Below are 13,445 nucleotides of genomic sequence, written 5' to 3'. Positions count from 1 at the left end.
CTTTCTCCAAGTATAGGGCGACCAGATGTCCCATTTTTAAAGGGAAGGTCCAGTTTTTTGGGACTTTTTCTTATATAGGCGCCTATTACCCCCTACCTCCGTCCCGTTTTTTCACAGTTGCTATCCAAGTACGAATTGTAAATTTGGGATCATTTTCACTGATCTTTTTGGTATATCTTCCTCTTTAAACATACAGAAAAATGTTGAAATCCTATACTTTTTTGTTTTCATGATACTTTATGGAAATATGCTCTACCTGCTTACCAATTATTTTTTTAAAAGGCCCAGATGTTGAAGCAAATCAAGCTCTTCAATTATAGCTGTCTTCACATCTGGTAAACTTGGTTCCAGAGATTTCCCAGGCCTCAGAGGAAAATATGCAGCTGTTATCCTTGAAGGCTATACAGCATAGCCTAAAATGTTAATCTGTTAAGGGCTGAATCTTATTTATGGCATATTTGAACTATACTCTTGTACTGCCAAAAGACACAGTCTATATCTCAGCAATTGCAACAGCCGGTTCTCTTGATATAGTACCTAAAAAAAACCATGGGATGGAGTGCTGAGCATAGTTGGTTTCCTTTGACTTGTTTATGCTGTACTTATTTTCATGGTCTCTGCTGAATAAAAACCTGTATCAGTTTCTTTTCAGGAGAAATTATGTAGAGGGCTAGGTGCTTAGAGAGAGGTTTAGGTGTCCCTAGTAGTATTTAGGTTTATAGGAGTGTCTTAGAATTATCAACAAAGAGCTGTGCGCTGAAAAAGCCAGGTACCCACACACATCCTCCATTTGTTTTTATTTCAGGTTTCGGCAAATACAGAAGACTCCTCAATGAGTGGCTATTTATATAGATCAAAGGGCAGCAAAAAACCATGGAAACACCTGTGGTTTGTCATAAAAAATAAGGTGCTATACACATATGCTGCTAGTGAGGTAAGGAAGCATGGAATTTTTTTTACATATTTTAAAGTAGTGCTCAGTAATGAGACCCATAAATTAGTCCATCTCACGGCAGTATAGCACTCTGAGTCTTCCCTGAAAGAGGTGGAAAAATCTGTAAGGTGTTCAGCTGTTAACTAGACGATGCCCCTTTCTGAAAGGGAAACTAAGTGAGTCACAATAGTGACCTTTACAAGTAGATATTATCTGTTTTGATGCATCAGTTTGGAATAATGGCAGATGCCAACAGCATGCAAGCACATTGGAGCATCTCAGCTTGTTGCTTCCACCTGATGTACGTGTGGATGTTTGGAGAGAGAGCAGACTTGAATACACCTGGCTTCTCAGCCTGCCTCCTCCACTCTGCAACAGTCTCCTAATGCCTGGTGCTCCAGCTAGAAAAGAGGAAATGTGACAACGCTTATGCCATATCCATTTTGCTCAGCAATATTTTAATCTTATTGAAGCATGGATGTGAGTGCCATAAATCTCAACCCAGACTAAGGAAGATGGGGGTTTATCAAGTATCTGTCATATACAGTACCTCTTTACAATATTGTCCAAATAGCTTGCTGAAAAGCAAGTGTTCTTGGTTTTTTAAAGCTTTTGTAATTATTTATAGGTCAGTTATGGAGCAAAATATAGAAAGCACAGTTGCCATCCATCACAGTTACCAGGCAAATTGCACCTCTGACCACTCCTGGTCTCATTAAGAGCACCTCTTCCCAGGTGTCAGGCTGCTAGCTGTGACCTGGTTCTGGATAGAATCACGCAATTCTCCCACTCTCAGGCCAGACCTTGGGTTGTAGTTCCCTGGTACCAATTGTAAATTGCCTCAGCAGGTCTGATTTACGCCCAGACTCTGCAATCCTGTATTTTATGTGGCAATGGAAGTGGTAATCAGTGACCAAACAGCCTCCTTAAAGCAAAGTATCCTTTATTTGGAACAAAGCATTTCAGAGAAATCAGATCTTAAAAACAATAAAACAGACTCTCTAGCTTACCACGTTTAACCATCTTTCACGAGGAGACCCTGGTAGGACTAACTCCCCGTAGACTCTTGCACAGAGCCTCTCTCCGTCAGCTTGTCTCCCTGTTGGAACTTACTGACATTCTCTGCAGAGTCCCTGGCTGATTTCAGACGTAAGGAAATAAGATTCTTCAGAAAGGTCATATCCAAATGGTAACTTTGAATTTTATAATCTAGTCCTTCCTTCCTCAAGAGTGGTTTAGTGTTCTCGAATGTAGATATGCTTATATCCAAATCTAGGAATTTAGGAATTGCCATACAGAGTCAGACAAAATCCATCTAGTCCAGTATCCTGTCTCTGGCAGTGACTAGCACCAGATGCTTCAGACGAAGGTGTAAGAACCCCATATTAGACAGATGGGGGATAAGACCCACTACCCACTCCAAACTCTTATACTAGGTCTTGCCCAAATCTCTCAGAAGGTAGAGATTGGTGTGGAGGCGTAATATCTAGGGCTGTCGCGTGATTAAAAAAATTAATTGCGCGGTTAATCAATAATAGAACACCATTTATTTAAATATTTTTGGATGTTTTCTACATTTTCAAATATATTGATTTCAATTATAACACAGAATACAAAGTGTACAGTGCTCACTTTATATGTATTTTTGATTACTATTTGCACTGTAAAAAACAAAAAATAGTATTTTTCAGTTCACCTCATACAAGTACTGTACTATCTTTATCATGAAAGTTGAACTTACAAATGTAGAATTATGTACAAAAAAAACCTGCATTCAAAAATAAAACAATCTAAAACTTTAGAGAGTCCTACTTCTTGTTCAACCAATTGCGCAGACAAACAAGTTTGTTTACATTTGCAGGAGATAATGCTGCCCACATCTTATTTACAATGTCACCTGAAAGTGAGAACAAACATTTGCATGGCACTGTTGTAGCCGGCTTTGCAAGATATTTACATGCCAGATGCGCTAAATATTCATATGTCCCTTCCTGCTTCAACCACCATTCCAGAGGACATGTGTCCATGCTGATGACGGGCTCTGACTGATACATCGGTCCGCACTGCTTTGGATCGTTATGTTCATTTTCATCATCTGAGTCAGATGCCACCAGCAGAAGGTTGGTTTTCTTTTTTGGTGGTTGGGGTTCTTTTGAATCTCCATCAGTGTTGCTCTTTTAAGACTTCTGAAAGCATGCTCCACCCCTCTCAGATTTTGGAAGGCACTTGAGATTCTTAAATCTGGGGTCAAGTGCTGTAACTATCTTTAGAAAATTCACATTGGTGTCAAATTTGCAGTAAGAGTGTTCTTAAAACGAACAACATGTGCTGGGTCATCATCTGAGACTTCTATAACGTGAAATATATGGCAGAATGCAGGTAAAACAGAGCAGGAGACATACAATTCTCCCCAAAGGAGTTCAGTCACAAATGTAATTAATGCATTATTTTTTTAATAAGCATCCTCAGCATGGAAGCATGTCCTCTGGAACGATGGCCGAATCATGAAGAGGCACATGAATCTTTAGCGCATCTAGCACGTAAATATTTTGCAACGTCAGCTACAACAGTGCCATGCGAACGCCTGTTCTCACTTTCAGGTGACATTGTAAATAAGAAGCAGGCAGCAGTACTTCCTGTAAATGTATACAAACTTGTTTGTCTTAGCAATTGGCTGAACAAGAAGTAGAACTGAGTGGACTTGAAGCTTTACATTGTTTTGGTTTTGAGTGCAGTTACGTAACAAAAAAAGCCTGCATTTGTAAGCTGCATTTTCATGATGAAGAGATTGCACTACAGTACTTGTATGAGGTGAATCGAAAAATACTTGCTTTTGTTTATCATTTTTACAGGGCAAATATTTGTAATAATAATAATATAAAGTGAGCACTGTACACTTTGTATTCTGTATTTTAATTGAAATCGATATATTTGAAAATGTAGAAAAACATCCAATAATATTTAATAAATTTCAATTGTTATTCTATTTAACAGTGTGATTAATCGCGATTCATTTTTTTGTTAAACGTGTGAATTAAATGTGATTAATCGACAGCCGTAGTAATATCCCTTCAAAATTTTTGTTACCATTAATTATGATAACTGGATATTCTTGTTGTCCATATGAATGTCTAATCCCTTTGTGAATCTTAAGTTCTTGGCCTCAAAAACATCCTGTGGCAATGAATTTTACACTCTGTGTTCTGTAAAAAAGTATTTACTTTTATCAATTTTGAATTTGCTCCCTTCTAATTTAATTGAATGTCCCCCTCTTCTTGCATAATGAGTCAGGAAGCTCCCATCTACCTTCATTAGGCCATTCATTATTTTATATACTTTCGTCATGTCCCTTCTAAAAAGTCTTTTTTCTAGATTTACTTTGATAGATTAAAATGTCACATCCTTTTGTCTTAGCAACCATCAGTTGGGGAGTTCACCAGATGTTTATCAGTGTCTAGGTGCACTTCTTCCTCTGTGATCTCACTTGCATGTAGTGTAGGAGCTTACTTGTTGGCGATGTAGTTCAGTGCAACTTTATTATTTGTCGTTTGTCATGCAAAATCTATTCTAAACTGCTCTATAGAGTTATTACATTAGAGTACCGAAGGGGAGGATGGAGTTGAGCAGTATGGAGAAGGAGAAAAGGATACATTTAAGCCAAGATTTGAAATGACATGAAGAGATGCAAGAAGGGTATTCCATTCCAGATAGTGTTAAGTATAGTGGTGAGACTGTAACAGGACAAAGAGGTCAAGTGCTAGATGACTAGAAAGTGACAAGGAGTTAGAGAGAAACCAAATCTGCGAAGTTTGCTGTCTTGTGTTCATTAAATCATGTATGAGGAAATGACAAGAAACACAGTTTTGTGTAATACGAACTGTAAATTATTAACTTAAAATAACTGGATGCAATAGTGTGGTGCTTACAGATTTATAAAATACATTAGGACTGTAATATTATAAGATCTAATTTTGTGCGTGTGTGTTTAAATTAGGATGTTGCCGCACTGGAGAGTCAGCCTTTACTGGGTTTCACAGTCTCTGAAGTAAAGGATGAAAACTCAGAGTCTAAAGTATTCCATTTACTGCACAAAAACACTTTATTTTACATATTCAAAGCCGACGATCCTCATTCAGCTCAAAAGTAAGTAACCATTTGAATTCAGTCCTGTCTCACTTTTTTCCCATGGAACGTTTCAGGTGTCGTTTCATTAATGTTCACTCAGTACGCGCTCACATGAAAAAGCTCACTTATAATGTGCAACTTGTTTTTAAAAAATGCTTGGTTAAACATCAAAAATCTCTAAGGATTGCAATAATGTTGTAATTTCCGTTGTTACATTTAAATATAAAATAATTGGTTTCATGGAGATTTACAGTCAGATCCTTGTCAAACAGCAATCAAAAGTGAGTGGAGTCAGTCATCTTTCACTCAAAAGCCTTCAAAAAGACAAGCAGACTACATATTGGGCTGAGAAGTGAGGATAAGAGGAAAGGAAAGTGTAACCTTTATGGAAGAACTCCTCTCTAGTCATGTACCACCATAGTTCCAAAGGATTAAAATAGGAGGCATTTTGTGCTGTTTTAATTTAATTCCTTCATCTCTAAATCTGCTTAAAATAAAGTTCAATGATAACATGCATTAATTCAGGACATTTTTAACAGTAAACTAGGTCTATATCTTAATTATTTATTTTCTTCCCAGCTAGATTTATAGGTCCTATAGATTTTTGCATGGCAAATTAAGTTTGGTTAGTATACTCTTTCATTTTAGACGCAGAATGATTTACCTGTATTTACTGGAATTATATAGAGACTTTGTTTGTGGTCCTTATTTGATTAAGTTTTAGGATTTACCACAAGCTGCAAAATGAGAGGTGACTATGCAAATACATCTAGTGTATCTTGCTAATAGATCTGGCTGGTTGCTTTGTCTGGTTTCACAACAATTTCCCAGAATTAATTTTACTTGTAACAGAGTAGCCATTATAGCGCTAAATATTCCAATAGAATGTTTTAAGCATGCAGTTAAGCCTGAAGTTGTTTGTAAATGCTATAAATAGGAATATTTCAAAAATGTAATTTAAATGTCCAGAGCAATTAACTAACTGAGCACGTGCATAATACGTTTTTCAAAAATCTGGGAATGTTTTCTTCCTTGCAAATGCAGTTTGATCAATCCCTCCTTGTTAGTTAACACAGATGTCATTTTATATTTGCACTATGCCCTTATTTGTACTTATAAACAATTTATAACTACTTTCTTCCCTATTCAGACAATGGCTTTTGTAACCGGATGGAAAACTAGTAACCAGCAATAGTCTGTTTTTACTGATGCTGAGATCCTAGTATTAATTACCTTACAAAGCAAGTTTCCCCCAAATATTTAATATCCCATAGAGATTTCTGTCAAAACCAAACCAGTGGAATAAATGCTCCTCTGACAGTACACCTCTACCTCGATATAACGCTGTCCTCGGGGGCCAAAAAATCTTACCGCGTTATAGGTGAAACCGTGTTGTATTGAACTTGCTTTGATCCACCGGAGTGCGCAGCCCGCCCCCCCGGAGCATTGCTTTACTGCGTTATATCCAAATTCGTGTTATATCGGGTCGCATTATAGTGAGGTAGCAGTGTATTAAAAAGTAACCTTTTTGCTTGTGTTCCCCATTTAATGCCCACTCTCTCTTATCTTATTCTTAACCCCTAATGAAGAAACATCTAACACTGGTATTTGTATAACATATTACACAGATTTTTCATTCACTTCACAAGTAACATGAGGTTCATTAATTTTAGTAACTATTTTTTATAAAATTTTAATATAAGGCTCACTGTAAAGTTATTTAAATTGAAAATTAATAGCTCTGATATTCCTATAATGTGCTTATTCTAACTGTCAAGGTATTTATTAATTTGGTGTGATTTATTCTGAATTGCATTGGTCATCTTTATTTGAATATATTGTTAAATTGGAGAGAATACGGTAAAAAGCAATTCAGATGATAAATGGAAAGAAACCAAAAAAGCTTGTATATCTGTGCGGCAACTGACAAAACTACAGTTTTGTTTGTCTTGAGAAAAGATTAAGACTTGCCAAGACTGACAAACAACATCTCTTCTAGTTTAGGGCTATCTAAAAACTAAGCTTGATGGTTTGGAGGACAGTCTAGGAGCAGAAAGAAGTCTGAACTCAAGGAGTGGGTGTATAAATTAGGGCTGTCAAGCGATTAAAAAAATTAACTTTATATTTATTTTTTATTACAAATATTTGCACTGTAAAAAACAGAAATAATATTTGTCAATTCACCTAATACAAGTACTGTACTGCAATCACTTTATCATGAAAGTGTAACTTACAAATGTAGAATTATGTACAAAAAAATAACTGCACTCTATAACAAAACAATGTTAAACTTTAGAGCCTACAAGTCCACTCAGTTCTACTTCTTGTTCAGCCAATCGCTCAGACAAACAAGTTTTTTTACATTTGCAGGAAATAATGCTGGCCGCTTCTTGTTTACAATGTCACCTGAAAGTGAGAACAGGCATTTTCATGGCATTGTTGTAGCCTTCGTCGTAAGATACTTATGTGCCAGATATGCTAAAGATTCATATGTCCCTTCATGCATCAACCAAAATTCTATTGTTTAACAGTGCGATTAAAACTGTGATTAATTTTTTTGTTACTGACGTGAGTTAACTGCGATTAATCGACAGCCCTAGTATAAATATATATAAAATGTACTAAAAACCTACATTAAAAGAACATTGTTAAGGTTGCAAAGTCAAGCCCTCAAAAGTTAAGAAAAGCCAGAATTGTGGTTGCGTCTGCAATCTTAATTTGGGCTCCATGTCCGTATGCATTATGATACAGTTTTTAGTTACACAATCACATTTTTTCCCACACGACCCCTGCCTCATTCATAAAATGGATGTCCAGTTAATGAGCAGCTGTTCAGTATTTTTTCTCCTCCTTGTTCACACTATTCAAACCCTTTTTTCAAGAAGGTTATTAATTTCCTTATGAGCTTTTGTATGGCACTCATCACTATAGTATGCAATCACTTCACAAACATTACTTTATTTTCACAGCTCCCCTGTGGTGTGTGTGTGGGGGGGGGAGTGGTGGTGTTATTTTACAGATAAGGAGCTGAGGCATAGAGAGGTTAAGGTCCGGAGTTTTCACTAATTTTGGATGCCCAATTTGAGATGCCTAGGACCTGATTTTTTGGAGGACTTAGCATTATGCAGCACTTTATCTGTTAAAAGCACAGCTCCCATTGACTTCAATTGCAGCTATAAGTGCTTAGCACTTCGGCAAATTGGACCCCAGAGACTCAAGTCAAGTATCCAGGAAATGAGAACACAAGTAGTGACAACCTATGAAAAGTTTGGTTTAAATGACTTGCCTAGCATCACAAAGGATCTCTGTGGCAGAGATGGGTATAATCTAGTTCCCCAGAGAAGCATTTAGCTGCCTTGACCATGCTTTATTAATTACACTCTTTCCCACTTCTGCAACAAATGAAGCAACAGTCTCCTTCACTGCACAACTTTGAATCATCCCCAGAGCTGGTCCATCCTATGAACTGAGTGAATCAAGGGTGCTGTGGAAAAAATAATATATGAACATGTAACTAAAGACTATTGTAATGCATACATATAAGGAGGCCAAATTAAGGTTGCAGAGGCAACCATAATTCTGACTTTTCTTAATTTTTGAGGGCTTGACTGTGCAATCTTAATAATGTTCTTTTAATGTAGCTTTGTGTGTGTGTGTGTGTGTGTGTGTGTGTGTGATTTTCTAGGTTTCTAAAAAAGCAAACTGAAAAATCAGAAACTGTGTCATATGGCAGCATACTGACACCCATGTTGGTCATCAGCAGGGTTGGAACCAACTATCAGAGTAACTGATAGAAGATGACAACCTGCTAGTGCTATGTGCAGGAGATGAGACACTTTGTCAGTGAGGTCACAGATATTATTAAGGTTATCCATTACTTGCTATTATAAGATCCTGTTTTCAGTTGCTTATAACTTTGCCAAACTTTAACCGTTTAGTCTGGACTTTTCCATGCTGGGTGTCTGCCTCAGGCTGAATTTTTCTGGAAAAAGTTCAGTCAAACAGTTCAGCCAAAACAGGCTCAGCTCTTTCTGAGAACAACGCTAGAGTAAAATACATTGTTTTGCCCATGTTAATTCTGGTGACATCTGAGAAGTTCTAGCACCTCTACCTTGCAGTTTGCCAGGGGAGGTGGCCTTTGTGTCAGGGATGTGCCTTTTACTGTCCCTGTGCAAAGAGACCAAAAATTGGCCAAATTATAAACCCCTGAAAAATCACCGCTCTCACATGCTCAATAGGCCTTGCTAGAGCTTCACAGCTTAATTTCCTAATAGGTGCTTCCCAAATATAAATGAAGACAGTCTTTACCCCCATGAGAGTACAGTTTGAAAGCATTTCCATAATGCTCAGTAGCACTAGCTACATTGCTATATCTGTTGTTTATCCAAACCTAATGCAGGATTTAAGGCCATTTAATAGTGATGAACCACATGCTTTTTAATGGATTAGTGAAATTTTGAACTGTTGCATATTTGAAAATGTATTGATAAAAATTTAAATAAAACCCAAGATCAAGCCAAATCTAACAATATTTCTCTTTCCAACAGGTGGATAGAAGCTTTTCAAGAAGGCACCATATTATAGTGCCTCAGCACCATCTCTGAGACTAAAGGAGCAAAATGTCATCAAAGGATGACAAGAAATGGAGTACAGCAATTTTGTTTAAAAATGGACTCTACCAGCATCAACCTAAACACAATTTGTATATTTATGAGAATTAGGAGGAGTTGCCTTTTTTTTTTTTTTAGGTGTAAGGTAATATTTTTTTAAAGAAATTTGTGTATTTGTTGTTTTTTTCATACAAAATGTGTTATTTATTAAATTCCAATGTTTACTTAATGGTCAGAATCATTTCTAAGGTTCGCATTGAATTCCAAAGTGCCCTTGTCTTTAGAATAGCAGACAGCTTTGTCAGAAACCTGTCTGTAAAAAAACAAAACACACACGCTTTACTGCAGCATTAGTTTGTGCAGTTCTTGAGTTGCTGATCCTCACTTTGTAATTTAAAAAGAACAGTTCAAAGAACAAAATATTTCAACAAAAATTTAGGACACATGGTCAGCTATGTTAAAACTCCTTTGACGAGCAGATGACTGACAGGGTGCTCCTTCTCTTGATACAATAGGTCAAGTTTTGTGGACTAATTCAATTAAAAAAGACAACCAGCTTCTGAATCACAGGAGCCCTAGAATTAGCGCTGCTACTTGTTATTTAAGCTTCCATAACACAAAGGCAAACATATTTCTTATGCAATATGGATCAGTTATTAAAGCAAGCTGAAAGGAAAAACAAGAAAAATATTTTTTTCTTTCATATTCTGCAGTTGCTGAGATTATGCACTACAGATGTTATCAAATTATCAACGCCAAAGATATATTTAAACATACTATCTTAACAAAAAAATTAAGAGGCAGATTATTTTTTTTATTGCTAGTATAATATAAAGCTCAGGCAAAAATTGTTTGGCATACAGGAAAAAGATTAAATATCCTATCATCGTCTTTGTTTAAAAATCCCTTTGATACCAGTGAGAGTTCCCCATACAGTATGAAACATGGATAAATTACAGTTCTAATAGTTTAAGGCTAAATAAGTATGTTGAAAAATCTTAACCGTATTGTACACTTTAAAATAAATGTTTGAATTGAAATTGCCATACCAAGAAAGCACAATGTTCTTAGTGACAATGGCATAGAAAATGTGTGCCATTCATTCTAGTACATTTTGCTTACATTATTTGATGTTTTACTTGATCCTTTAAAACACAATCTTTCAGCTGTTTTTAAAAATTTGTCAGTAGACTTCATTAGGAAACACATTGATAATTTTGGTGTATTTATTCTATTATTGAACTTTTGAAAAATCATGTTATATAACTGTATAGAATAAATGGAACTAGCACTGACAAAACATGAATAGGCCAGGACAACAGTGTGTGTGTGTGTGTGTGTGTATATACATACATACATACATACATACATACATACATACATACATAAAATAGGATGTACGTGTAGTCAGCCAGTTAATTGTTATGGTAAGTAAACTTGGTAATAGGATTAACAGCTGTTCATCTCCAGGTCAAAATGGTTCAAGACCATGTTAATAGTGATTTGCTAGTTAATACTAACTATGGCCTTGCCTACACAAGGGAATTTTAGGAAAGAGATTCTTTCCACAGATTTATCACTGGTTCCCCTGCTCTGGAGGCTTCTAGTGTTTTTACCATGGTGTTGATTAAGACTCTAGTTCAGGGGTGGGCAGATTATGGCCCACAGGCCACATCCAGCCCACCAGCCAACTTAATCCAGCCCTCGAGCTCCGGCTGGGGAGCGGGGTCTGGGGCTTGCCGCGCTCCAGCCAGGGAGCAGGGACAGGGGCCGTTACACACACACACACACACACACACACACACACACACACACACACACACACACACACACACACACACACACACACACACACACAAGCTTCTGGAAGCAGCGGCATGTCCCCCCTCCGGCTCCTATGTTTAGGGGCAGCCAGGGGGCTCCGCGTGCTGCCCCCACCGCTCCCCTTGGCCGGGAACTGCAGCCAATGGGAGCTGTGGGGGCGGTGCCTGCAGACGGGGCAGTGCGCAGAGCTGCCTGGCCATGCCTCCACATAGGAGCCAGAGGGGAGACCTGCCGCTGCTTCCAGGAGCTGCTTGAGGTAAGCGCCACCCGGAGCCTGCACCCCTGAGCCCCTCCTGTGCCCCAACCCCCTGCCCCAGCCCTGATCCCCCTCCTGCCCTCCGAACCCCTCGATCTCAGCCTGGAGCACCCTCCTGCACTCCAAACCCCTCATCACCAGCCCGGAGCCCCTTCCTGCACCCTTAACGCCTCATTTCTGGCCCCACCCCAGAGCCTGCATCCTCAGCCAGACCCCGCACCCCCTCCTGCACCCCAACCCCAATTTCATGAGCATTCATGGTCCACCATACAATTTCCATACCCAGATGTGGCCCTCAGGCCACAAAGTTTGCCCACCCCTGCTGTAGTTCAACTAAGTGCTTCAAGATGTGCCTAATTTTAAGAATGTAAGCAACCCCATTGACATCAATGGTACTAATCAGATGCTTGAAGTTAGGCACATGCCTATGTATCTTGCTGAATCAGGGTCTTAACCAGGTTTGTCTGATACAATGGTGAAAATACTGGAAGCCTCGAAAGCCTTGCCTACACTACAGCTCCTGCTGGGTGCAGATGAACTGAGGGTAGCACTGGTGGGATTTACACACACACACACACACACACACACACACACACACACACACACACACACGATTCCCTAGTGTAAATACAGCCTATGATTTTTTTGGTAGTCTCTAGCTCTCTGCATGGGCTAGCATTACAAAAAATACAACCAGAATTAACACCCAGTTATCTTGACAGAAGGGTCAAAGATGAACATGGAAGTCAAAATACTCTCTTGCTCCTTAGAAGCAGTCTCTCAAGATATATTAATTGGGCAGTGTGAGGCAGCTTGCCTTGTCACAGCCCTTGTTCTGTTGACCGAGGGTTTCAGGTACCAATTCAGCAAGGTACGTAAGCACTTGCCTAACAGAGTAATCCCACTGACTTCAATAGACTCAAATTCTTAATGTTAAGCACATGCTTGTGTACCTTGCTGAATTAGGGCCTTAAATTATTAAACTCTTCAGTCTTACCCCCTTCATGTGCAATTGAGGACCTGCTTCAATTAACTTTGAAGTTCAATGGGATTAAGGCCTTTATTTGGACAATTTTTAAAAAGTTTTTTTTTAATGAGAACTAAAAAATGGTTTATGTATTAAATTTTCTTCTCTTGTCAGACATAGGGGGCTTTTACTTGGTAGTTTTTCAGCAATGCAGCTGCCAGCTGAAGGCTAAGTAAGTTGTGTCTCTTGCAGGTAGTTTCCTAAATGCTGTAACTTTAGCATCACAGTCTTACTCAGGTTGACATACATAGGTGGTGTGGTTCTTCTGGTTGATGTCACAGCGAGGGAGATAGTTAAAGCTTTTTATAAGGACAACCACTACAAAGAAGGGATCAGCTGCACACAAAAATAAATCCATGCCAGGAGGCAATTGTTAGTTTCATTTTGTTTTGGTTTCACTCCCCCTCTGCAAAACAGAGGTAGCCAGTGGTGCTGGAACAATTTTTATAGTAGGGGTACTGAAGGGCATTGAACAAAACTAAATCCTGTTTATGATGGAAACCACTTCAAGCCAGGGGGTGCTGCTGCACTCTAGTTCCAGCTTCTGTGAAAGTAGCCTGATAAAAAGTTAATGCACCGCCCTCAGATGGGGAAGGGGGACACACATTCGGCCTGATGAGGTTTTATGGCTGGCAGCAGAAAGTGAGCTCCATCTCCTGATCCGCTACA

The 13,445-nt window shown here is 38.5% G+C and overlaps 1 protein-coding gene across 1 annotated transcript in view; it reads left to right on the top strand.

Annotated features, from left to right (window-relative positions):
• The window catches only part of FGD6 (FYVE, RhoGEF and PH domain containing 6), a gene marked incomplete at its 5' end in the record, with an annotated part of 91,078 nt that extends 81,402 nt beyond the window's left edge, over window positions 1-9,676 (top strand). The window contains 3 exons of the mRNA XM_065421358.1: window positions 806-934; window positions 4,929-5,077; window positions 9,607-9,676. Coding sequence (XP_065277430.1) covers window positions 806-934; window positions 4,929-5,077; window positions 9,607-9,643 — 315 coding nt within the window. The remainder of the gene's footprint in view (window positions 1-805; window positions 935-4,928; window positions 5,078-9,606) is intronic.
• Between the last annotated feature and the right edge of the window lie 3,769 nt (window positions 9,677-13,445).

This window comes from Emys orbicularis, chromosome 1 (assembly GCF_028017835.1).
Source record: "Emys orbicularis isolate rEmyOrb1 chromosome 1, rEmyOrb1.hap1, whole genome shotgun sequence".
NCBI classification, from domain to species: domain Eukaryota; kingdom Metazoa; phylum Chordata; order Testudines; family Emydidae; genus Emys; species Emys orbicularis.
This window is presented reverse-complemented; position numbering and strand designations above follow the sequence as displayed.